Raw genomic sequence first — 27930 nt, 5'->3', positions numbered from 1 at the left:
CAGAATTATCATTTAAATTGGAAAGAATATAAATGCCATATTGGAGATAGCCATTTACGTATAAGTCATCACCATAATAAGTAGAATAAATGTCATTTTTAATATTAAAATAAAAACCACGTTTATCCAACATAGAAATAGAAATAACATTTGCAACAAAATTAGGAACATAATGACAATTCTCCAATACTAATGTCTTGCACGTAGACATTGCTAAAGAAATAGATCCTATAGCTACAGCAGCAACATTTGCTCTGTTCCCGACTTGAAGGTAAGTTTCTCACTTCTTCAGCCATCTACTTACTCGTAGTCCCTGCAACAAATTACAAATATTATGAGCACTTCCGGTATCTAATACCCATATAGAAGAATTAATAGTAGCTAAAGAAATCATGAAAACTGTTTTCAAGTATGTCTTACATTCCTCTTTGGACTTCAAAGAAGCAAGGTACTCCTTGCAGTTTCTTTTCCAATGACCTTTGTCTTTACAATAAAAGCATTCAGCATCATTTTTGTCAGCCTTTTCTTGTTTGCCCTTGGGTTTGGTCACGCCACCTTTAGGTGCCATGGGTTCTCTTTTAAAATTATTCTTTCCATTTCCTTTTACTTTCCACTTTTCTTTCTTCTTAGAAGAGCTGCCAACTACCATAGCAACTCCTTTCTTTTTCTCAGATGCAATTTGATTCTCATAATCAATTAGCATGTTTAGCATTTCATGAAGATCACAGCTTACTTTAATCATATTAAAGTTAACAACGAATTGTGAAAAAGTTTCTGGAAGAGATTGCAAGATCAAATCTTGTAAAAGTTCTTTGCCCAATTTGCATCCCAACTTCTCAAGTTGTTCAATAAGATTAATCATCTTAAGAACATGGGGTCCAACAGGAGAGTCCGCATCAAGTGTGGATCTAAACAAAGTTTTAGACAATTAATATCGGGACGTCTTACTTTGTGCACCATACATCTTCTTAAGATGTTCAACAATAGTTGGTGGATCCATATCCTGATGTTGCCTCTGAAGATCAGAACCCTTGGATGCCAGAATGATGCATTTGGCGGTAAGACAATTTTTCAAGTACTTCGCATAAGCCTTAGTTGCCTCATTATCAATCTTCCATCCTCTTTAGGAACTGGAGTCGTAACAGCAGGCTTATCGATTATATCAATTATCCTTCCATGCATGAGAACAATTTTCAAATTGCGATACCAATCATTATAATTAGCTCTAGCCAATTTGTTATTTTCAAGTATGCCACGCAGTGATAGAGCAGACTTATTATTCATGAATCTAAAAGAAAAAAACAAATATAAGTACGTGTTCACACTTACAAATAACACTTTCTACAATAATTATTATTATAGAAAATTAAGAAATCTTTATTTCTTAAATTAAGTGTAAAAAAATATTTAAAATTATGAATGAGTATCTTGGTTGTCAAGTCATTACTCATACAATTTTAAATAGATGATTAAATGTATCACATACAATTTTAATCCCAAGTAATTACCTGGTTCTCAGGTTATTATTTAATTGAATTATATTTTATACCCCTAGGTTGTCTAGATTTAAGTAAAAATTAATTTATTCCATGTATCAAATACATATATAAATTTTATCCTTGAGTACGAATCTCTTGGTTGTCAGGTAGATCCTCGTAAACAAAGTATAAAATTTATTTATCCTTGTTTTCCTTTCAGTTTTATTTCATAAATAAATAAAATAATAATAACAATATGTTCCTTAACATACATATAATTTTATCCCATATAAATTTATAATTTTGAAAATAGCATCCCATGCCATTATTAGGAATCACATTCACTATAATAACAAAACTTAAATTAATCCTATTAATTATGTAAATTTTTGGAATACCATTTTAAACACAAAAGGGCCATGGCTCTGATACCACTATGGGATTACAAGTGTTCATAACACGCAGCGGAAGTAATAAAGTAATCATATTGATCTATTTTGTACTTAAAACTTTATTGAAATAAGATGGGTTAGATGCCAATATCTGAGTACCCTAGTGAATGAAAACTTTTTATTTCTATAGTACGAAGGTACTATGTGTATCCACACCGAGACTGATCCTTGTTGTCAATTCCTTGACCAATGGATTTAATTGAGAAATTTCTTGCAACTCCTTGCACCAGCAATTTTTCAGTAAGAATTGGAATATTTGTGTATGTGGAGATAAAAGAAAAAACTTGTGTTTTCTTTCTTTTATCATATACACATATATATAGTATGAGATTGGTGACTGATTTGTGAATCAAATTACAACTTAATTTAAAACAGAATCAGTTATGTTCTTATCCATGTTTAAAACTCATCATAGAATAAATAATCAATTATTTAATATTCTCAATTATTATATTATTATATTCACGGTGCTAGCAAAGAATATAATAATATTCTATTTGAATTAATATAATTATTTATTTGATCTAATCAAAATAATAATTAAATGATTATTTACCAAAGATTAGAACACTCGTTAGTGTGTGACCCCATAGGTTCAATACTAAGCGGGTAGTAAATTAGTCATACTAAATTTACTAATCAAGGTTGGCGTCTACCAACGCTCCTTAACAACCCGATAGTATGAAATAATAATATTTTTACTAAGAACTCAAGATGAACAAAAAATACAACTCCTTCCATCTTTTCAGCTCTTGGCTAGCTTTTAGAGTACGGTTTGATTGTCAAACTTCTAACTTGCTACCATTATTATAATGAATTATGAATGACTTAAGAAACTCATTTCTTAATTCATTCAAACCCCTTGGCCAATGCATTGTTTATTTCATTCATTATAATTGTAGAGCTCAAACTCATTACCATAGTTGATGGATTCCATTTTGACTAATCATTAATTCTACAAGTATTTAAATCATACCCAATATCCATTCAACTAACACCGTAGGGTGTTAGGTGTCCGAAATCAAAGTATAACAAATACGTTGTTAATTACTATGATAGTCGCAGGTCAAATGAAAATTCTAATATTATGTTCATCATAAGAATATCCTATTGACAAATATACGGTAACTATAACCATTAGGAATTCTTAGAGTGAGTCAGTTCAATGGTTATATCTCTATATATACCATTTATATATATAATTTAATAAACAAGATCTATTAATCTTCATCAAATGAAGACTATATATATATATGGGAGCTTCTATGGTGGCCAAGATGTTAAGGTGGCTAAGGTGATCATATGATGTGTACTGTAATTCTTGATGACACGTGCAGTTGGAGCTTGTGTTTGACTGTACTATGACCAAATAAATTTTTTTAATTACAGTAAAAATAATAATAGTTGATAACATTAATGAAGGGCAAAATCATAAAATTGAAATATTATTTTTGAATCAAAATTTTATTAGAAAAAAATAAAAGAGATTTGAAAGCTACAGTTAGGATTCCAAATTTAAACACGGAATGAATGGTGTAGTGAGTCTATCGTTGTTGAAGGTTATTGGCCTCTCTTTGTAGCCGGTGGTGGTCTGCGGAGGTAAAATTCGTTGTGGGTCGTTGTCGCGGTATCTGTTAGAAATTGATCGGTGAAGGTGATTTGCGTGGATTATTCTATCAAGGTGTCGGAGGCGGGGATATATCATGGGCGGCGTTGAAGGGCGCTAGTCGGAGGTGAAAGCGGGAAAAAAGCGTGGTGGGTCGTTGGCGTCGTATCTAGTAGGCGCGATTTGGAGAAGGCTATGTGGGTGGAATTGAACATTAAGGTGTCAGAAGCGGCTTGGCGCAACGGGTATATCGTCGGTGGCATTGACAGTCGCTACATTTAGGTATGTTATCATCCTTTTTTCATTTTTGTCTGTAGTCGTTGTTGAGTATTTTGTTTATGTTCTTAGTATGTTGAATGAGTATGGCTCCTGGAACCATATTAAATGGTCATCTTTGGATTATTATTGAAATTTCAATAAAAGTACCTTACTTCTGTTGGTATCCAATATAAATGAATTCAATAGAGTACCAAAACATGTAATGTGATTGTACATAAAGCTTAACAATAATGTGTGTACATGTTTTAGCATTCATGAATCAAATTTTTTCCCATTTTCTTCTTATCTTTAGAAAGTATTATTGGTTTAGTTGGTTAGGTTGTAGTTGCTGAGAGATGTATATGTCAGACCAACCATTTATATATATATATATATATATATATATATATATATATATATATATATATATATATATATATAGCTTATTCACATTGATGGTTTAGAGAGAGTCATTAGTTTGATGGTGGCAGAATGCCTTCATCGGAGTCGCCAAGTGGTTCAGGCGATCAAATGAGTGATGATGTGCTTTCTTCGATACTTTCAACCGCGGCTGCATTGGCCAATGCCGAATTTCATGGGGTTGAAGAGGCTTATGCAAGATATGTGAAGTATACAAAGGTGACTGGATTTGCTGTTCGAAAAGGGGATTCCATTAAAGATGATGAAGGCAATGTTGTGAGGAAAATTTTCTATTGCAATCGACAGGGCTTGTGGGAGAAGAAGCATTATGAGAGGGCAGATAGGAAGAGGGCGCATAAGGCAGAGACTAGGACCAATTGTAGTGCGAAGTTCGTTGTATTTTTAGACAAAGAGAGTGGCAAGTGGAGGACGAAGACATTTGTTCAAGATCACAATCATGATTTGACTTTGCTTGCTTTCACTAATGTGATGGCAGCCCACCGCAATATCAACGAAGGTGATAAAGGCCACATTCATAGTATGCACGAAGCAGGATTCCAAACCAGTCAGATCATTGAGTTCTTTGCATATTTGTCTGGGGGTTATCGAAACTTGCACTTCATAAAGAAGGATGTTTACAACTATGTCGACGATGTACGTCGCTCTCGGATTGTTTAGGGCGATGCGGCAGCAGCAATAAATTATCTGAAGGAAAAAATCGAGATGGATCCATTAGCTGTTGTGATGTACACATATTGTCCCGAAAACCACCTTGGTCATCTGTTTTGGTCAAACGGAGCGATGTAGTATGACTATGTGTGCTTTGGTGACGTGTTGGCATTCGATTCGACATATAGAAAGAATATATACAACCAGCCTTTAGTAATATTTTCTGGCACTAATCACCACCGACAGACAATAATTTTTGGCTTTGGGTTGTTGGAGGACGAGAAAATTCCATCTTATAAGTGGCTGCTAGGCACTTTCCTTGAGGTCATGCATCAAAAAGAGCCCAAAGTTGTGGTTACAGATGGAGACGAGTCAATGAAGGAGGCTATTAAGACAGAATTTTCTAATGCCACGCATCGACTTTGCACCTGGCACTTAGCGCGGAATGCTGTTTCAAACATCAAGGATAATGATTTTTGTGCGGCTTTTAAGACTGCTGTGTATGGTCATTTTGAGGTAGAGGAGTTTGATCAGTATTGGGCAGACATGGTTGCTGCATTCGGGTTAGAGGAGAATGAATGGATTTGGGCAACGTATGAGAAGAGGGTACATTGGGCAAATGCGTATTTGTGTGATAAGTTTTGTGCTGGGTTGAGAACGACATCAAGATGCGAGGGCATTAATGCATCGCTTAAAAGGTTTATCAAGTCCTCAAATTTCTTGTTGGAGTTGGTCGAGAATCTTGAACGTATGGTTTAGGACTACAGAAACAATGAGTTTATCGCAGACTACAAATCTCTATATTCAGAACCGGTCATAACTACTGCACTAGAATCAATTGAGAGGGCCATGTCACAAATCTACACCAGAGAGATATTCTTCGAGGTCAAGAAACAGATCGAAGGGGTGGCTGCATTGATAGTTCTTCATAGGGAGAGTTCTGGTAGTACGGAGAAGTTCATGTTTAGAAAGTTTCGTAAGCCTCGTCGGGTTTACTCTGTACTGTATGAAAGCAACTCTGAAAGGTATGAGTGTTCTTGCAAGCTTTGGAACAGCATAGAAATTCCATGAAGCAATATCATCTGTGTTTTGAAAGAGTTGGAGAAGGATGCCTTGCTGATGCGGTTGGTGCTGAAAAGATGGTGCAAAGATGCTAAGTCTGGATCATTCGACGACTCAGACGGAGGTTTGGATAGTAATAGAGCATTTCGGGGACGGTATGGTTCGTTGTGGACTTCTTGCCTCCCTATGTGTTTGTTAGCGGCTCAACGGCCTGCCACGTACGAACACGCTGCTGCCAAGATAGCGCAGCTATTAAAAGAGATTGAAGCAGAAGTTTCGAAGGGCAACAGTTCAACTTCCGTGCATGATACTGTAGATGGTGAAGATATTTTGGATCCAAAGATTATCAAGTCAAAAGGTGCACCGCGGTCAACCGGCAACGGCAAAACAGCTAGGCGGTGCAGGCGCTGCCACGGTTTTGGACATGATCGACGAAATTGCACAGCAAACAAGGAGGACATGTTAGATGAGGTTAGTGCTAAATTTGAAGTTGTTAATGGTAGTGTTACCATATGATAATTTACTATTTCATTTTTGCAATACTAAATATGGAAAAAGACTGTATCTCAACTTATTGTGCGGTCATTAGGGTCCGATTTGAGACAAAGTCAGCGTGACGGAAAAAGATCTTGCCGTACCAAAAATTGTGGGGTCAGCCAGCACACTATTTCTGCATGATCAATGAGCTTCAACCATTAACACCTAAAGAAAGGTGGTATTTAGTGGCTTCAAAAGTTCAGTATGACTAGTCAAATGCCAAACACACTATTGCTAAATTTAGATAACCATAAGATCGTTTTGTCAAGGGTAATGAGTGAATACATGTACCTGGTTTCATTAGTATGATGTTAAAGAAACGGTTGCTGTTTTCGATAGTTATTATTTTGATGTTAAGAGAAATTGTTGGTCTTTTTGCTAGTTATGTCGTATGTGTAACGACACATGGCATGATGACGTGGATGAGTATGCCACGTGTCACAATGCTATTTTGCCACGTGTCAGATTATGCCACTTGTCGCAATGCTATTTGTTCACGTGTCATACACTATGTCATCGTTACATGTGCACCAAATTGGTCCCTTACTTTGCATCAAATGACTCATTTTAGTCCCTGAAATTGAATGTCGTGCACCAAATTAGTCTCTTCATCAGTTTTTTCTCATTTTTTTTATAAATTTAAAATTCTCAATATGTTTTTTATACACTAATTTTAATTATATTTTTTATTATACATATTTTATAATAATTTTTTTAATTAATAATGTTAACTTGTATCATTAGAGTACATGTTAACTAAAATCAAAATTTTATTATTGTCTCTTGTGTTTATTTGTATCTGTTTTAATATTGTTCAAGTCATAGTTACAATAAGCACTTATATTGATTAATAGTGTAATATATGAAAAAGTCGCCTAACTAAGTTATAGATAAAATAAATTATTATAATCGACAGTATAAATCTATTTTATTAAATTAGTGAGAAGTTAATTATATGAAAATCGGACATTTTTAAAATGGGTTTTACTACTGTGTAGAAGGGAAATTTTTTCAACACATATAGAAATCACGTGTCCATCAATGACATAAGTAACGGAAATAGTATATCAATACATGAGAGAACAACAATGTCAGTATAGGACCCATAAAATTGGAATTTTGCCATCAATAGACCCCACATATTTTTTACTTTATGTTTAATAATATTTATTAAATACTGACCTAATTAAAAAGAGAATTTATATATGAATAAAAATACAAAAAGACTTTTAGAAAAGTTATAAAGTTTTAAATAAATTTCACTATTTTATTTATTGATAATAAAAAGCTACAAATAGAAATTAATAATTTTTTATCCTGCTAATGATAACGAAATGTAAGTTCTTTAAAATAATTATATTCTACATAAATGATATACTTATTATCAAATTCTTAAATATATATATATATATATATATATATATATATATATATATATACTAAGAAATTTATTTTGGATAAATAAAAATATGCAAAAAATAAAAATATATTTATTATCATATTTTATAAATAAAAATATATAGCTTTTTAATTAAAGCTGATAATATATATTCTATATGCAGATATATAACCCTATTCAATTTGATCGAATAGAGTTGTCTATCTAATTTTATTATTTTTAATTTTAATTTAAATTTAAATTTTATTTTTTATTTTATTAATATGTATGAAATATGGAATGATTGAATTTTATATTTGTCTAAAAAAATTTTATTTTTCTGCAAGTAGGATTAGATAAGGTAGGATTGAAAACTTTAGGATGCGAATAAGGTTAAAGTTGAGTTTTTAAAAAGTTTTCAACTTGTAGATAGGATTAGGATAGAGTCCAAATCTTATAGGACTGGCAAAAGATAAGATAGAGTAGAGTTTGGATTCTAACCTGATCCTATCCAAATTCTACCCTAACCCTATCCGCGAGTTAAAAATTTTTTAAAACTCAACTTTAACCTTACCCATATCCTAAAGTTTTCAATTCTACCTTACTTTTTTTTTTTTTACCAAAGATAGGAGACTCGAACCCACAACCTCTTAATTGAGTATAGGGAGACTATGCCATTTGAGCTATTACTCATTGGCTTTAATTTTACCTTACTTAACCCTACTTGTAGGAAAATAAAATTTTTTAAGTAAATATAAAATTCAATCATTCTATATTTCATACATATTAATATAATATAAAATAAAAAATTAAGTTTAAATTAAAATTAAAAATAATAAGATTTAAAAAAATCTAAAATAAAATTATAAATAACATGGTTATCAAATTCTTAATAAAATTAAAATAACATAAATAAAAACAAATATCTAATCACTCTTCTTCTAATTCTAAGTTTTTACAACATTACTCTTTAATAACAAATTTATTAAATTAATAATTTAAATTATTAACTTAGTGATTATCTTAAGTTTTTTCAAGAAAAAAGTTGTGGCTTTAATATTTATTCACTATATATATAATTTATAAATTTTAAATATATATTATATAATATATTAAGAATGCTGATAGAATAAGATAGGATATACTCTGAATTTGTATTCGATCATATCCACAAGCAAACTCTATTCGCACTCTATTCTATTCGCAGCAAATTGGATAGACAACTCTATCCGATTAAATTGGGTAAGATTATATACCCACAAATAGAATACATATTATTAATCTTAATTAAAAAATTATATATTTTTATTTATAAAATATGATAATAAGTATATTTTTATTTTTTCAAAATAAAATGTTTAGTATATATATATATATATTTTTTAAAAATTTGATAATAAGTATATCGTTTATATAGAATATAATTGTTTTAAAAAAAATTATATTTCGTTATCATTAACAGGGATAAAAAAATGATTAATTTCTATTTGTAACTTTTTATTAGCAATAAATAAAATAGTAGAATTTATTTAAAATTTTATAACTTTTTAAAAATCTTTTTATATTTTTATGCATATATAAATTTTTTTTAATTGTAGTCACTAGTATTAACATTATTAGACATAAAATAAAAAATATGTGGGTCCCATATTGATGTTGCTGCTTTATCATGCATTGGGGTGTTATTTTCATTATTTATGTTATTGATTGACACGTGATTTTTACATGTGTTGAAAGAATCTCCTTTCTATATGGTAGCAAAACCCTTTTAAAATTGATGGGAATAATAAATTTATATTAGTTAATAAGTGCCTTATCAAGTATTTTTAAAATATTTATTAAAGTGTTAAATATTAAAAAATTATATTAAGAAATATTATTATACTCTTAACTTACACTTTTTATTAAATCAATATCAATATGTCACATAATTCTTTTAATAAAATATTGTAGAAAAAATTGTATAATTAAAACTAAAATATTTTAAAAATATTTTATAAAAATACTTGTATTTAAATAACTTGTAAAAAGATAAAATTAAAATTAGTGTATTCAAATATATAATAAGAATTTTAAATTTATAAAAAAATGAGAAAAAACTGATGAATGGACTAATTTGGTGCACAACATTCAATTTTAGGGACTAAAATGAGTCATTTGATGCAAAGTAAGGGACCAATTTGGTGTACATGTAACGATGACATAGTGGATAATACGTGGACAAATAGCATTGTGACACGTGGCATAATCTGACACATGGCAAAATAGCATTGTGACACGTGGCATACTCATCCACGTCAGCATGTCATGTGTCGTTGACCGACACATCATTGTACTGTTATACGTGGCCAAATCATGAGGTGACACGTGTCACCAAGGGTCCATATCATCAAGCCACGTCAGCACGTCGCTAATGGAAAACGGGTCGGGGACTACTATGATGCAATTTTTTCAATCTCAGGGACGTAATTGGTGCAATTGGAATATCAGGGATGATTTTGGTGCACAGCGTCAATCTCAAGGACCACTATGGGGATTTACTCGACAAAATTATGAGGCTTCCATTTTAATATAATTTGGTCTTATTGATTTTCAACTAGTTTATTTAAATAAATTATCCTAACTATGACATAATGAATTTAAGATTTATAGATACCAGCTCCACTGAATTGAAAAAGTGAAAAGATAAATATTATTAATAGAATCTATTATAAAGATTTTTAATAAAAGTAATGCTACATGGTCAATAAATATTATCATTTTTGTCACGTACTTAACCAATAATAATTTATACTCATATATTACATAAATTTTACACACAATAAACATCTAATTTACACCCATGTTTATTATTTTCACTCAAATTTTTCAAAATTTATACACATGAATTAATAAAATTTATCTGTTAAATATAATTTATTATTTATGTTGCTCAAAAAATGACCAAAAATACTAAAAATTGTTAATCCTAATAATTTCTCTATTAACAATAACAATAACAATAACAATAACAATAACAATAATAATAATAATAATAATAATAATAATAATAATAGTTATTTTTATTAAAATAATATTTTCTTATAAAATTTAAACACTTTATAAATTTATTTCCTCATATAATCCATACTACAAATATATTAATAGCAAAAATTTATATAAATGTCTCATGATTTTATTCTTTTTTTTTCCTCAAATTACCGTTATTTATTAATAATTCAAGAAATTTTGTTGACCCATCATTATAATGGATTTTTAGTTTTGGGTATTATTCACTCAAAAATGATTAATAGGGCTTTTTTGTTTTACATAAAAGGCCCATATAATGTACACATGATTTTGGTCATGACATTTCTTTTTTTGTCCTGCAATAATTACTAGCATTTATAATAATCAATCCCACTAAAAATCTGCATAATTCTTTCCATATGTCATCTATCTATAGAATAGTTAAATTTTGGCCATTTTTAGTCATTGTAACCTTAGCCATCAGAAAACTTCTATATATATATATATATTTATTGTGGGTAATGTTATAGTGTATGTAGGGTAAAAATATTATTTATATATTAAAATCAGTTATTAAAATTAATTATTATATATTTATGTATATAACTATGTTATGTGTATACTAAAATCAATCAATAGTATATAATATATATTGAAATATAAAATATATATAAAAATAAATTAAGTAATATATATATTTATATATAAATATATGGTGAGTAAGTTTCATATACAAATAATATTTTTATTATGTATAAATATATATATATATATATATATATATTTTAACTTATTTTTAGTGTATATTTTATATTAATGACTGATTTTAGTATATAATGGTTAATTCTAAATTGTATCTTGAATAAAATGAAAATTATTTTTTTATATAGTATAAAAAATAACAAAAGAAAAAATCACACATAAACACAAAAGTTCCACTCCTTCAATAATATTTATTATTTCACAATGAATTAAGCAAGTTCTCCTAATTTCTAATTTTCTATATATGATCACTTGATATAGCCAATTCTAATATGAAATCAAGGGGTTCCTTGGGGCTTAAGCATTGGTGCATCACAAAGTTAATATAAGATTATTCATATAAACTCATCTTTAAATTTAAAAACATGCATGACTGGTCTTAGAGCCCTTGTACGAACATGAATTTCATGCAAGGTACAATCAGTTACAAGCACAGGGATAGAACCGCCATTTCAGTGGATCGTGCCATCGAGAATAAACAGTACAAAATAGTTGGCAGCTTTTAACAGAAACAGAGCACGCTTCACCCTCTTCTCTTCTTCCTTCTCATCCTGATTTTCTCTCTGCAACTATTCCATTCCAATCGGTAAGCATCTTTCTATTCTCTTCCTTTTCTAATTTTTCTTTTTATCAATTTTCCTCCATCAACCGCATGTGATGCTAGCTACTAGTTACTTTCTTCTGAGTTCGACTTCACTGAATTCTAGCTCAAACGTAATTCAGAACTTAACTCGCTCTCCATTTGTTTTCACAGTTTTCATTGAGTTTCAAGTTCTCGTTTTTCCTTCAGAAAACTAAAGACCTGGTTTTCATTATTTTATTTTGTTACTTTTGCACAGAAAATTCGAAACTGCAATGAGTTTACAAATTCGCCACCGGAATGTTCAAAATCGTAGTCAAAAGGGTTCGAGTATTTTCTCAAAAAATCAGTACATTTTCCTTCACAAAATTTCATCTTTAAAATCCCTCGTTCTTAATTTTTCTAATTCAACGTACAGTTTGGTGATTAGCCTTAAGAACAATCATGCAGAAGAACAGTGTTCAACTTTTATGACTCTAATGGTTTTATATTTTATAGTACTTTAGATTATGTAGCTAATTTAGTGATAAAGCTGTGTTCATTTCAATATATAGTTTTAATTGCAGGTAATATAACAATCAGGTGAATTTTTTGGTTGTAATGGAATCGAAAATGTCCTTTACTTCTGGAGGAACCAGTTGCCATGTTACTGGTTCAGCTGCTGAGGATGATTCAAACATGCAAGATGCTGTTGCAACTGAAGAAGGGAGTGGGAGCCAGTGGAGTTTCCTCCCAAAACCATCTCATCATAACTATGTTCAGTATCTGACTGAATCCTCAAACTATCTGCCTAAGACTGAGGATATGATTGGGAGCAATTATGCAGCTCTTGGATTTGGAAACGATGCCAATGGAACAAACATGAACTTCTTTTGTAATGATCCTGGAAAAGCTTATGCCTTTAAAACTGAAGTTCATTCTTCCAATGAAGTTGACATTGGCAAGGTAAGAAAGTAAGCAACACTGAATGTGTATTTGGATTATCAATTGCAAAACTAAGTTGAGTGAATAGCAATAGTTGTATTTTATGCAACATGAATTTCGTTTGAAAAAGTTTCCTACAAGAAGTGACTTTCACATAAATGTTGTTTGTATAGTAATATTAGAGACCAAAAATTTCACAATACTGGTAAATGTACATGGAAATATGGAATGATGATACCCAAATAAAGAGTTTATTCTGTGTTTTCAGCAAGTGGGGTATTGGAGACCTGCTGAGAGTGAAGTCCAGCAGGAAGCAATGCAATTCGAAAGTACTCAACATCATCACCCTCTCTATCCTGAGGTCAGTTAATGCTTCAACCAGCATAATATATTTTATAGTTTTTATCACTTGAAAAACTTTATAATAATGATTTCTGTTAATCTTGTCCTAGAGTCCTGCTTCATGGACACCAGAAGCAATTGGAGATAATCCTAATGTTTCACGGCTTGATCCATCAGTAATGGCTGGCACACCTAGTTTCCTTCCTAAACCAGCAAGACAGAAAGCCAGTGACCGAGTAAGTCAAGTATGCCACTATTAGTTTTCTCCAGGCATTCCAAATTTGAAGATCACATGCTGAATTCAAAATTTGGATATTGCAATGTTTTTAACTTTTAACACAATTTATCTTTATTAACCATGAATTCTACATCATAGCAACGCAGGCAACGAATTGCTGATAATCTGAAAGCGCTACACGACTTGCTTCCAAATCAAGCAGAGGTAATTTGTAGTAAGTTGTCAATGCAACATTAATCAGTGTGATTTTCCCTTTGACTCCTTAAACTAATTTAAAAAATGTAAACAAAAACTCTTTCAAGTGTTGCTGCAAGTATTTGCAGAAACATTGTCATGGTATGTATTAATCTATCATCCTTTATTGGTAGGTTCTGCTTTAAGAACACGGAATACTCCTAATATTGAATAGATAATCTTGGAAAGTATAACATCTTGATTCTTGCATGCATGAAAACAAAACGGGTCTTTCAAAAATATCTTACCATTCTTATTTGTGAGCAATACTTTGGCTGATCATATATACTTAATGCCATCACATTTCTATGGACAATTGATTTTTAATCTGTAGGGTAGTCAAGCTTATATACTGGACGACATTATCGACCATGTTAAATATTTGCAGCTTCAATTAAAGGTACCTATTAACTCTGGATCGTCTCAATTTTCTCAGCCTCAATCATTCCCATACATATATAACAGTTTTGCTTATAATTATTATTGTACTATCATATCAAATGCATTAACATGATGTCAGAATGAACAAACTAGAAGCTTGGCTGCATGTGAACACAAAAATGAGGTTAAATGATTTCTTTCCCATTGAAAGAACTATCCATCATTTAGGAAAAATAATAAATTGGGGCCATACCATCAGACCAAAGTGGAGAACATTAAAATAAAGCAAAGGACCATTTTGCAGTGTTTACTAACAGAACAGCTGGTTTGGTCAAGTATATAGACTTAACTTGATTTGTCAACTTGCAAATTAAAACATAGCATATGTTCCTTACAGGAACTAAGTGGAAGTAGACTACAAGCTGAATCAACTGCTATACCACTGGTTTTCCATGAGGTATATGTCTTGTCCTTAACATTAGTAGATAATAATGTACAAAAAATCACTATGAATTCATGTTCTAGCCCAAATTCTGCCCCATAGAAATATCAAATATCTGCCCCTCCAGAGTGCCAAATTCACGGACTGAATATCTTTTGTTTGATTAGCAGGGTTATGGGCATTATATTGACCAGCAGAAGCTGAATGAACCACTTGAAGAGATGATGGGGAAACTGCTTGAAGAGAATCCTGCATCTGCCAGTCAGCTGCTGGAGAGCAATGGTCTTGTCCTGCTGCCTATGGAGTTGGTTCAAGACTTGCACCAATCCATGCAAATCTTCGGCAATGGCAATGCACTTGTCTGAGTTCGATTGTCCGGCTGGCATGCACCGTAAATATCAGAGACAATTTGACAACATTAGTAGCTTACTAGCTCTAGGTATTAGTATATGATCATCATTTGAATTGAAGCCTAGCTTATCTGGAAAAACCAATTAACCATGGCTTTTAAATGAATGTAGCCATCTTCTTTCGTTTCATATGGAAAGTTTAGAAACTCTTGTCTGATCATCACGTTTAATCAGATTTGGCGTGTTATGAAATTGACAAATTTTAATTTCGCTATGAATCACTGTTTGTCTATAGACTATACTATATAACCTTTAATTACTACACTGCAAGAAGATATTGGAATATGCATTGACATGTATATATTTGGTTTATGTCAAAAGCATAATCTAACTTTCTCACTACTATCTCTAACTCAATTTTATGTATTGCTTACGAATCTTGTATTCTCTAAAGAAATACTTAGTAATATACACAAATATGTAGTGATAGATTTGGTGTGACTGAATTTTAGCGTACACATAATTTTTTTTGAATATTTTAATACCAAAAAGTTGATTTGATTAATTAAATATCTAAAGGAATAACTTATCCGTTCTTGTACTAATGCCTATCCAGTAAGACATTCATGCTACAGTTTATTGCAATCACAAAAATATGGGAAGAAACGAAGAAATGTTGTAGGCATGATTTCTTTTTTCCCTTTGAAAGCTATTGTTTGATTTGTGCTACTACTGATATTTTAATCAAATTTGACTCTAAAGCCAAGTTGATTCACCAAAATATAGCTATAAGAATCCGAAGCCATGTCACCAATAATAGAGTTTAGATTCTATTTTTCTTGGAGTAACATCTATCAATGTCAACCTTAAAACTGGAGATCCACATCTATGAATCAGCTCTGACCCATAATTGCCGACCAAACCAAATTGAAAAGTTGGAAGCAACTTGGGAAAATAACACAGCTGATTTTTTAAGCAAATAAGTTTTAAAAAAAATATAATAATTTCTATGCACTAAAATGATTTTATATATACATCCCGCCTTACATATTATCAAAAAAATCATTTAAAAGAATAAATTTAATTCGATTACAATAAAAAAAAAAACCTACTTTTAAAAAATAAAATAAAGCCATATTGTTCGGAGTGTGTTCCAATCCAAACAAGGAATCCATTGCATTTATCCTATAAGAACCAAAGTCACTGAGTCAGTTCAATCTTTTAAGTTTCCGGAAACTGTCCCTTCAATTTCATCATAACAATCATTTTTACAAGGTTATCGTTCTCTATATTCGTGGAACTTTGATGGCGCATAAAATCAATTTGATCATTATGAGAATTTAGAACGCATGCTCCATGAACAGATAACACACGTACGGTCTCATAATAAGCTATCTTGTACATACGCATACTATTTAATTTTTTGAGTAAAACTAGAAAATTTGTTTGGTCGTGAAGACAATATTTAAATCATTATTTTATTTTTGGTAATTTTTTATTGTAAAAATTTTGAGTGGAAAAAATAAAATCATACGATCATGTATCATATTTATTTAGTTTTATCAAGTGTTAAAAGGGGTTGAGAAAATTCATTCTCTAGCTAACAAATTGGTGTACTAAAAAAATTATACTAAAATCAGTCAATAAAATTAGCCACCAATATATTTGTGTATAAATACATATGTGGTTTAATTTATTTTCAATGTATATTTATATTCTAATATATACTTTATACTAATGACTGATTTTAGTAACTAATTTAAGTATACACGTAGCATAATTAAAAAAAAATTGCTAACCTTGTCAAATGTCAATGCCATAATGGCAGTTAAGATTACTAGATTGGGGAAATTTAATTATTTTATTTGTTTTTAATTAAAATTTGCTATGTATAGTATTCTTAAAAAGTATATTAATAGCAAAACCCTTATCTAGTGTATTGAAGACTTGAGTTTTTAGCTTTTCGAAACTAAACTTCTACCACTTTTGATTCTTTAAATGGTGTTTAATTTTAAGAATAAGTTAACCAAAATATATATATATATATATTCAATTTAGTACGTCTATATTACGGTAATTATAGTAATTATAATATTTTAAAAAATATTGTTAAAATTGAAATAATATTTTTTATATTTAATAATTTTTTTAAAAAAAAAGTGCTACCAAAAGAAATATTATCAAAATATAAAAAAATATAATTTTAATTTTAGTAACACTTTATAACTACCATAATTACTATAAAAATAAATATATATTTTGATAAGTTCTCAAGTCTAATCATTAAAAATGGTCAATGCAAGTGTTTATTCTTATAATTGGATGGGCGTGCATCTTAAACTTTTGAGATAGATCGAATACGTGTAAAAAAATTGTTTTAATCCCTTGATACAGTCTAATAGAAATTGAAGAACCTTTATACTCATATATATATTCTTATGGTTTTCTGATTTTCCAATTCGGGATTTGTCCCTTCTAATGTTTTGTTTATTCTCAATGAAAAAGTAAGACCAAAGGACACAGAAAACCTTTAATACGTATACAAAAAGACAAAAAATTCAATACAAAAAGAATGAAATACTGGAATATTAAGACCTTATCATATATATAGCTATATATTCTCTTCGCAATTTGCACCTCTAGGTGGCTTTTTTTTCCACTAACAAAAGAACCTACCGTGACCACTGATGATGTATTACAAATGTGAAATATATACATATATTTTGAACAAATATGCTATTTATTATTTTATCACCTACAAAACAAATTGTTTTTTAAAAATATTTTGTAAATATTAATTAATAATCAATCATTATATATTTAAATATAAATATGTATTATTGCATGCGTTATATTCTATATAAATAATTAATTTAATAACTAATTATTTATGTACATGTAATAATAAATGACGAATTTATGAATAATTTATATTATTTAATTAAAAAATTATAACTACTTGGAGCGAAAATTAATTTGTAGTGATTTAAAAGTTACGAGTTCAAATCGAAAAAACTAATTATATAATTATCGGGTTAGAATATGTAAATTATACTCTTTAAATGTTTTTTTTTAGAATGCTTGTGTATCATACTGGTTTTTTTTTCTTTTTTTTTTAAAGATCTAGGTTCATTAGGCCACTACAGGACCAGTAGCATTTTATATGCAGCATAAAAGCCAAGTACAAATATTTGCAGAATATTTTTGTGTAGACCCCCATCTAATTCCTACTACTTATTCATAATCTTAGAACAAATCAATGTGGAAAGTGATAGTCTCTTAAATATTGAAGTAGTATTGATGATATCCCTTTCATCTTGCATTGCCTTCTCTATAAATAGTCAACAAAATCTTCTTTACACTCTGAAGTCTCAACACACACTACACTAAAAGAGAGAGTTACATCATACACTTCAAAATAATCACAATAACATTCTAATTAATCATTACCATGACCATATCAATGGTGTTGTGCAATCCATCAACACAACCAATCATAAATGTTCCTTGCAATGGTCCAAAACTGATCAACGCTAAGCAGAAAGAGAAGGTGGTTTTGGTCATGGGAGCAACCGGGACCGGAAAATCACGGCTCTCCATCGACCTTGGAACATGTTTTCCATCGGAAATCATCAACTCCGACAAAATTCAAGCCTATGAAGGGCTAGAAATAGCCACAAACAAGGTCACAAAGGAAGAACAACGAGGCGTGCCACATCATTTGTTAGGGATACACAATCCCTACTCCGAGTTCACGGCCAATGATTTCTGCGACATGGCCTCGTTGGCCATGGAATCGATCATTGGCCGCGAACAACTCCCGATCATAGTCGGGGGGTCGAATTCCTATGTGGAAGCATTAGTAGAAAGATTTGGATCGAGGTATGATTGGTTTTTTCTTTGGTTGGATGTATCAATGCCAGTTCTTCATTCCTATGTATCTAAAAGAGTGGATGAGATGGTTGAGAAGGGAATGGTGAATGAATTAAGACCCTTTTTCAGTCCCAACGGGGATTACTCAAAAGGGATAAGAAAAGCAATTGGGGTGCCGGAATTCGACATGTTCTTTCGAAGTGAAGCGACAACATGGGATGAGAGAAGGAAGCAGAGGTTGTTTGATGAGGCGATCAGGGGAGTGAAGAAGAACACGTGCACATTGGCGTGCAAGCAGTTTGAGAGGATTGAGAGGCTTAGGAATGTGAAGAGATGGAACATGCAGCGTGTGTGTGCCACAAGAGTGTTTGAAATGCATGGAAATGGTGATGATGATGAAGCAGATGAAGCGTGGAGGAAGATTGTGGCAGAGCCAAGTGCGAGATTAGTGGCACAGTTTCTATACAATGAAGCCATTAATAATAGTAATAATAATAATAATTATTCTGGGATTAGTTCGCGTGCCAGGTTCTTCTAAGATTAAGAGTGTAACATGCAGAGTTGTGAAACGTTGACCACTTTTCTTTTGATTTTTGATTTTAGTGTGCCCTGTTTAAGTCCAACACTGATGATGGTGAAAATTTGAGATTTTAAATTTTATATAAAGTTGCCAGTTAAAAATTATTAAATAATTTAATAAATTTAATTAAATTATTATTTAATAATTTTCAACTATTTACTTTATACAAAATCAAATTCAACTGAATTTTATTGATTAAAATGATGATCTATGAGTGTAATGATAAGGTGCCACTCCCTTTCTTGAGAAATTGCCACTGGCACTTCTCACCTTTTATTTAAGTTATAGAATGTATATTATCCTTCTATTTATTTGTAAAAGATCAAAATAAATCACACTTTAATTTGTGTCTAATTTTAATACGGTGACGGTGTAAAAAATTTTATACAATTATATATGTTTTTAAATTAATGTGTTTAAATAAATTTTTTAGTTAATTTAAAAATAATATACTTTTACCTATGTGATAATATATGATTAATTATTTGTAAAAAAAGTTTTTTTACTTCTAATATAAAAAGGTTTTTTATTTTTAATAAAAAAATTATTTTACTTATGAACGTCAATTGTTATATAAATTGGTTTAGATATAGCTCGTTGTTTTAGTAATCTTCTTTTCTTTTTTTCGGATGGAACGAGTTATATTTTAATTGCAAAAGAACAAAGAGAATGAATACTTACATAACATATTTTGACGCTCGAATCAGTTTGTAAAGAAATAATACTATATTATATGTCTTGCTTTTTTCTTTGTGTTTATCTCATTTTATAAGTAAAGTATATCTTACTAGCTCTTATCAGTTATAATTATACTAATAATAATAAATAATTTTTTTTTTTGTGACTTGATAAATAAAATTGTTTAAAGTGGTTTATAATGGTTTATTACATTCATCTAACATTAGTATGAATTATCGATATATAATGCATACGAGGCCAAGTTATTTAACGCATAATTATCTTATAACTAAATTTTGAATTTTATTTTAAAAAATAAAATATGATCTTTTATTATTTATTTATAGATGGAATTAAAAAAATATAAAAAAAAATATTTAAAAATAAAAAATTATACTTTATTTTTTAAAATAAAAATTTAAAATTTAGAAAATTTAAAATTTTAACGAGTATATCAGAAGTGATATAAATAAAATAAAAATGATAATATCTATTTCTTAATTATTATTAAAATTAATTTAGTCAAATAAAATAAAAATAATTTTACCGAATAGTAGAGAACTAATATCTTTTGTAAATAAAAAAGAAAGAAAACGAAATTTTAGGGTAAGTGACATTTTCTCAATTATTTGTTAACTGCTAAATGGGCTCCATAAATTATTGGTTACTCTTTTTAATTTATATTATTATCGACCTGTGAACCAATCAATCAATCCACATTATTTCTCAATAATCTACTCATCATTAGTCCCGCGACCGCAGAGGTAATATTGAAATTTTCGTTTTGGATTAATCACTGCATACAATTGTTTTGCGCTTACAAATTTTACAAGTTCTAAAAAGAATGAAACTCCTAAATACACTAGTTATATTACGTGTCTCTTTAACAGATTTTTAAATTAATACAAATCAATTAACACGCAAATATATAACTTTCATTTTTCAAAAGATTTTATTTCTTTTTTTGAGTTTTTTGCCAAATTTATTCGATCTCCTTCGTGCATTCTCTCTTTGCCTTTTCAGTCGTTGTTTTACCTGCGTTTATTACTGTTTTCTTCATCGTCATTTACGTGTGTTTCTCTCTCTGTATTCTTGCTTCGTTTTTTTTTTCGATTTTCATGGTTTCTGAAATCAAGCTTTGAAATCGTTTTGAAAATAATGGATGATTCAACTTCATAAATACATTCAAACGATTACAGAAATACACCCAAAGGATTACAGAAATACGGATTTAAGAAATACACCAAAAATTCATTGAAGTACACCTTACCACAATATCAGAGGGAGACCGTATATTTCTTCTTGAAATCTTTTAATGTTTTGCTGGTTAAGGATGAGGCACATGGCAGAGAATTTAGAAAAAAAACCTAGAAGAACAGTAAAACAGTACCTTGAATAATGTTTCTTCGTTTTTTTTTTTGTGATTTTTGATGAAAATTTGTATCTTTTCTTCTTGATTTCTTCTACCATTCGCGAGGAGTTGGAATGTTTCTTCAGAATCGTAGTTTGTTTCAAATGTCGCTTGAATCTTAACGGTTTGCGTTTTTATTGAGGAAGAGTGCGGCATAATGAACGTGTTGTGAAAAAATACAACGGGTGATTAAAGCGCATGCATTGGACGTTCGATTCTAAATGAGTGGGGCGCGTGTTTTTTTCTTGAATTTGGGTCAAGTTGTATAGCTTGTAAATCAAAAAGGCTTGTATGTATAGCAGGCCTTTTTTGTTTTTTTCTTCAAAAAAAAAAAAAGATTTAAGAAAAGGTATTAATATCTAAAATTGAATGAATCTAATTCAATTTCAAAATTTAACTCTAATAATAAAAGTTTTCTTATACTTAAAAATACTATGGATATTATATTCTTAATCCACATAAAACTTGTAATACTAATAAAGTTTGATTGGTGAGTTATAGTATATGATGCACGAACACTAGTATTGATACTGGACACAATATGATATAAAATATATAGATACATAAATTTAAATTTTTTATAAAATATGAGAATACGACATATATATAAAATATAAAGTATTTTTTAGATAAATTGTAATGAAATTTTAGTATTTTATAAATATTAAAATATAAATTTATTTTTTAATTATTTTTAAAAAAAATGACAAATCGATCTCTAATTTTTTAGTTTGCAAACATTTAAGTTTTTTAGAATTTAAAAATACATTTAAATCTCTAACCTCTTCAAAATTTGGACATATCAATCCCTGAGTTTAATTTGTCCAATTTTAAAAACTCTCTCACGTGTGTATCTGTATCAACCAAATCAGTACAACGGGAATCATGTTTGATTTTTCTGTTAAGTCTGATAGACCCAAGTTAACATAAAGGATCAATAAGTCCAAATTTTGAAAAAGTTAAAGACTTAAATGTATTTTCAAATCCTCGAAGATCTAAATGTCTGTAGATCAAAAGGTCAAAGATATATTTGTCCTTTTTTCCTATTTTTAATATTCCTTTTAATTATATAAAGTATTTAAAATATTTTTTATTTTAATAATTAATAATATATTATTTCTAAACTCATTTCAAGAATATAAATTAAGAATAAAGATTGGACGTCTAATGGTATTTAGGTGTGATCAAGTGTGTTTAGAGAATTTTTCTTTTTATTTTTTATTAGAACATGGTTGAACACATAAGACATGCGTATAAGACGAATATCGATAAATGTCGTATCTAAAATGTATCCGATACATAGATACAACAAATCAAAAATGTGTTAGAACTTCATAAGTTATGATTGTGGTAAAGATGGCAACAATAATAGTAATGGCTCCTATGGTGGTAAAGATGGTGGGTGGCATTGGAAAGGACAATGGAGGGTGGTGGTGACAACCACAATGATGGTGGCAATGGTTGTAGTTGTGGATGGGAACACCAATACAACATTGGTGGTTGTGGTGACATTAATGGGCACCATATATACCTAGAGGAAGAGGGAAGAGGACATTTGTGTGTAATAAGGTAATTTTGCCAAAACAAAATGTTAAAGATTATTCAATATAATTACTTCTAATTCAATATAGGTTGTTTGGTAACCCTTATGTGTAAGTGTAATCATATATCCTATACCAAATATATTATATTATGAGAAAAAACTTTTAATTTAATATTTAATAATTTGTATATTAGATAATTTTATCATGTTATATTTTTTACACTGATAGTTCTTAATTATAAAAATATTGGACAAAATAAATTTTTAAAATTTAAAATAATAAAATATTTTTTATCATTTTCTTTTTATACATACAAAGACAAAATTTAATATATTTATTTATTTAATTGATGCAAGATAACTTTTTTCCCAATAAAAAATTATTAGGGATGAATTTATTAATTTTAGATTCAAATTTTCAATTGTAATATAAATTGATAAAAGACCAAAATTTCACAACGAAGAGGGGCCAAATTAAAAAATTATTTTAAAATTTTAAAATTTAAGATTATTTATACTTTGATAAAAAAAAAAAAAGTTATCTTGATTAGTAATTAGTAATTAGAAAAAAAAAATAAAAATAGAAATTTTGAATAATGGGCCGTGACTCCAATCCCATTGTGGAGACCAAATTGGGTTACTACTACTGTTTGTTTTAGTTGTTGGCAATGGGCTTCTTTATACCACTGTAGAAACAGTGTTAGGCACCTATATCCTACCTTCTACTTCTGTCTGCCAGCTTCATAATCTTATTTGGACCTTTTAGGACTATAAAACGTTTTTTTTATTTAACAAAAAATTGCTATTGTGATTTTGTATACATAAGTTGGCCTGAATTTTCAGCTTTTTTATAGTTTTTTTATATAGGTTTAGGACATGACAAAAATAAGTTTCGAATTTGATTTAATTTGTATTTGGTTTACATTCAACCAATTACTATTATAAGTTTATGACGCTTTTTGTTATTAACGTTATATACGTTCAAATTGAAAAGAATTTGGATTCACAAAATCTCATATCTTTCAAATTCATTTCCAAAAACTGGCACATGATGAAAATAATTTTAAACCGGTAAACTTTAAAATACGTATAATGGATAAAACAAACAGAACTATAGATAAACACATCGTTAAAAAAATCGTTACTTCATTAAGAGGAGGGAAAAAAAAAACACCATAAAAGAGAAGAAAAAACTAGAAAGAGTAAGTCTAATCTTTGGATAATCATAAAAATACACAAAACTAAGTTAAACATTAGAGTGTGTGATATATCTTATTGTTCCATGATGTGATGAGTTCGTATCAAAGTCCAAAAGAAAAAATACTTGTAACATTACTGTTTATTATTATCCAACAAAGAAATATTAGGACTCTAACACTTTTAATTAATATTAGCTATTATTGTACATTAATATTTTATTTTTATATTATTAAATTTTATAATTTATAATTTAAAATTTAATATAAAAATATTTTTGTTGGTCAAATCTTAATAAAAAATAATAAATTGTTAATCATTTAGCGTTGTTTTTACTTCTTACCCAATTTTTCATTTTTTTACTTTACTACAAAATAATTAATACATAATATTTTGTATTAGGTAAAGTATTAAATTGGTCCTATATATTTGGGGTAATCATATTTTGGTTTTTAAAGTTTAAAGTGTTTTATTTGAATCTAAAAAAGTTTCATTTAGCTTTAATATAGTCCCACGGTGAAGTCATAGTTACATAATTAACAAAATATTCTACATGACAGCAGTACAAGAACAAAGTCGATAATCTTAAGAATAAGTACAAACTCCAAAGACACAAAATCAACCGTGTGTGCATCAATATATTTTTCTCCTTAGTTTTATAGAAAATATTTCATTTAAATTGTAAGAAAAATGATAAATAAATGTATTGATGCACCTACGGTTGATTTTATACCTTTGGAATTTGTACTTATTCTCAAAATTATCGACTTTGTTCTTGTACTGTTGTCATGTAGGACATTTCGTTAGGATTATATTGAAGCTAAATAAAATTTTTTTGAATTCAAATATAACAATTTAAATCTTAAGAATTAAAATAATATTACGCCCAAATGTATGAGACCAATTTAATATTTTATCTTTTGTATTTTTTAGGCGTGTTCACAAGTATAGGTAATCTGATTACTGGTTTAAAGTTGATTCAACCCGTTTATATTAGTTTTTAACTCGAGTAACCGGCTGTAATGGAGTTAGACCCAATCAAACCCTACCTTAATTGATTCTGGATATAATGGAGTTAGACCCTATCAAACCCCACCTTAATTGATTCTAGGATCATAGTACCCAAACCAATTTGATTATTCGATTAGTATAATATTAATTAAAAATAAATAAAATATAATATATATATATATATATAAATTTATTAATTAATTCTAAAGTCTTTTAAATTATAATAAGAGAAAATTTTACTGTTCTTTTTTTAAAAAATACTAAAATAACACTTTTTTTATTTTTAAAAATATATATTCTCCTCTCTTATAATTTTTAAAAAATTTTTTTTAATTTATTTTAATTTTTTTGTTAACTAATGTTAACTTTATTTATTTTTTAAGAAAAAATAAACTATTTTTTATAAAAATACTCTTTAACAAGAATTTTATTTTTTGTCATTAAATTTTACTTACTAAAATACCCTTTAATAAATTATTTTTTATTGATTAAATTATATTTTATCAAAATATTTTTTAAAAGAATTTAATAATTAAATTATTTTTACTAATATATATTTTAATAATTTTTTAATTATTAAATTATTATTTTTCCAAAATTTTTGTTAATAATTATTTTATATTTTACTATTAATTTTTTTATATCAATATATATTATTTTAATATTAAATAAAAAAATCTTGGTAAGATAATTTTCTAATATCAATATATATTAATTGTTATATATATTAACAGTGGTAAATTTTTTTATTTAATATTAAAATAATATATATTAATATAAAAAAATTAATAATAAAATATAAAAATAATTGTTAATGAAAATTTTGATAAAATTACAATTTAATATTTAAAAGTTATTGAAGAGTATCTTAGAAAAAAATAATTTAATTATTAATTTAAAAAAATATTTTAGTAAAAATACAATTTAATTAGTAAAAAACATAATTTATAAAAGGATAATTTTTGTAAAAAATAATTTATTTTTTAAAAAAATAGATAAAATTAACCTTAGTTAACACAACAGATTTAAAATAGATTAAAGAGGGGTTTTTTAAAAGTGTTATAAAAGAAAAAAATGTACATTTTATAAATAGAAGAGACGAGAGTGTCATTTTAACATCTCTTAAAAGAAAATGATGAAATTTTTCACTCATAATAATTATTTAAGTTTGAATCTATGATATATTATTTATTATTATTATTATTATTATTATTATTATTATTATTATTATTATTATTATTATTATTATAAATTTTTACATTTTTCTTCTAATTGTTTAAAAGTTGTTTTGAATTTTATTTTCAATTGGATATAATGAGAGGATTGGTTTTTATGGGAGCAAACCAATCCAACCCAATTTATTCACTGTTTCTGCATGTTCTTAATTTCTGCAGAATCTCGGACACAGTTTATTACCCAAGCTCATCACCATCGTAACAAAATAAAATATAAACATTGCGCGGGAATAAGGTTGGTGGTTAGACCCCAATTTGGAAGCATAATTTGCACGTCACCTATCAACTCATCACACAAATAAAATGCCCGCGAAAAGAACGGTAATTAATTGAAGAACAAGAAGCAGAACTGCAACTCACTCTCTTTATATGCTGATTATCACAAATTCTGAACTACTATATATACATGCATGCAATTGAACTGATCCATATCAGATCTAACAATGCATTGGCCCAAGTGATTAGTATCCACAATGGAGAAGGTCCATATTGGCAGAGTAATAACACTGCCTATAGTGTTATTACTGCTGGCAATAACTGTTCCAGAGACAAGGAGCCAGCAGCAATCAAAATCGCCAGACCTCCATTTCATTCCCCATCTCCCTATAATACCAAGAAACCGCCCACTCTGCCCCCAACAAATTTCACTAGCAAATTACGCATGTGCGCGATTGCCATTTTCGTCACATTTGTCCCCGTTTGCTGAAGATGGAGCCCATCTATTTAAACATTTGACGCCGGTACTTGATGATGACGGCGAGCATGACCTTGACCTTCCCTTTGACCTTGAAGAGGACGAGGACGAGGACGATGACGACGACTTCGAGGATGATGATCTTGACTACAGCCTTGAGGACTTCGAGGATGATGATCTTGACTATGGCCTTGATGATTTGGTGGACGCCCAAGCCGGCGGCAACATCCATTTAGATGCACGTCACAGTCGGCATGGAAATCCAGGGGGTCATCATGGCCGGGGAAACCACCCACATCGTCCCGGTCGCGGCCAGGGCCGCCACACCCGTCGCGGTCATGGTCGTGGCCACCCTCGGCGCGGTCATGGTCGTGGCCACCCACGCCGACGTCATGCTCGGGGTTATCGTCGTCATGGTCGCCGTCACGGTCGTGGTCATCGCCGTCGTCGTCGCGGTGGTCGCCGTCATGGTCGTGGTCACCGTCGTCGCGGTGGTCGCCGTCATGGTCGTGGTCACCGTCGTCGCGGTGGTCGCCGTCATGGTCGTGGTCACCATCGTCGCCGACATGGCCGCGGTCGTCACGGT

General features: G+C 29.5%; 4 protein-coding genes across 12 annotated transcripts; all 4 read left to right on the top strand.

Annotated features, from left to right (window-relative positions):
• The first annotated feature begins 4286 nt into the window (after window positions 1-4286).
• LOC130933775 (protein FAR1-RELATED SEQUENCE 5-like) lies at window positions 4287-4892 on the top strand. Its single transcript, XM_057863388.1, has one exon. It carries the CDS (start codon window positions 4287-4289, stop codon window positions 4890-4892), a length of 606 nt encoding a protein of 201 aa, XP_057719371.1.
• Window positions 4893-5210: 318 nt separating this feature from the next.
• LOC130933774 (protein FAR-RED IMPAIRED RESPONSE 1-like) lies at window positions 5211-6461 on the top strand. Its single transcript, XM_057863387.1, has 3 exons — window positions 5211-5631; window positions 5692-5859; window positions 5980-6461. Exons 1-3 carry the CDS (start codon window positions 5211-5213, stop codon window positions 6459-6461), a joined length of 1071 nt encoding a protein of 356 aa, XP_057719370.1.
• A 5680-nt stretch (window positions 6462-12141) lies between these two features.
• Window positions 12142-15449, top strand: LOC130936642 (transcription factor bHLH7-like). Of its 9 annotated transcripts, none has more exons than XM_057866745.1 (9): window positions 12147-12217; window positions 12471-12560; window positions 12778-13156; window positions 13404-13496; window positions 13588-13713; window positions 13854-13919; window positions 14284-14349; window positions 14728-14787; window positions 14943-15449. In XM_057866745.1, the coding sequence occupies exons 3-9, from the start codon at window positions 12812-12814 to the stop codon at window positions 15135-15137; spliced, it is 951 nt and encodes a 316-aa protein (XP_057722728.1). In that variant the 5' UTR covers window positions 12147-12217; window positions 12471-12560; window positions 12778-12811; the 3' UTR covers window positions 15138-15449. The 9 variants fall into 9 exon arrangements, with proteins under 9 accessions (XP_057722724.1, XP_057722728.1, XP_057722727.1 ...); XM_057866744.1 differs by having other exon boundaries at window positions 14940-15449; XM_057866743.1 differs by having other exon boundaries at window positions 13588-13722.
• Window positions 15450-18503: 3054 nt separating this feature from the next.
• Window positions 18504-19826, top strand: LOC130936591 (adenylate isopentenyltransferase 3, chloroplastic-like). The gene has a single exon (XM_057866682.1). The coding sequence runs from the start codon at window positions 18574-18576 to the stop codon at window positions 19531-19533; it is 960 nt and encodes a 319-aa protein (XP_057722665.1). The 5' UTR covers window positions 18504-18573; the 3' UTR covers window positions 19534-19826.
• Window positions 19827-27930: the final 8104 nt, after the last annotated feature.

Source organism: Arachis stenosperma, chromosome 6 (genome assembly GCF_014773155.1).
Source record: "Arachis stenosperma cultivar V10309 chromosome 6, arast.V10309.gnm1.PFL2, whole genome shotgun sequence".
Lineage (NCBI taxonomy): Eukaryota > Viridiplantae > Streptophyta > Magnoliopsida > Fabales > Fabaceae > Arachis > Arachis stenosperma.
This window is presented reverse-complemented; position numbering and strand designations above follow the sequence as displayed.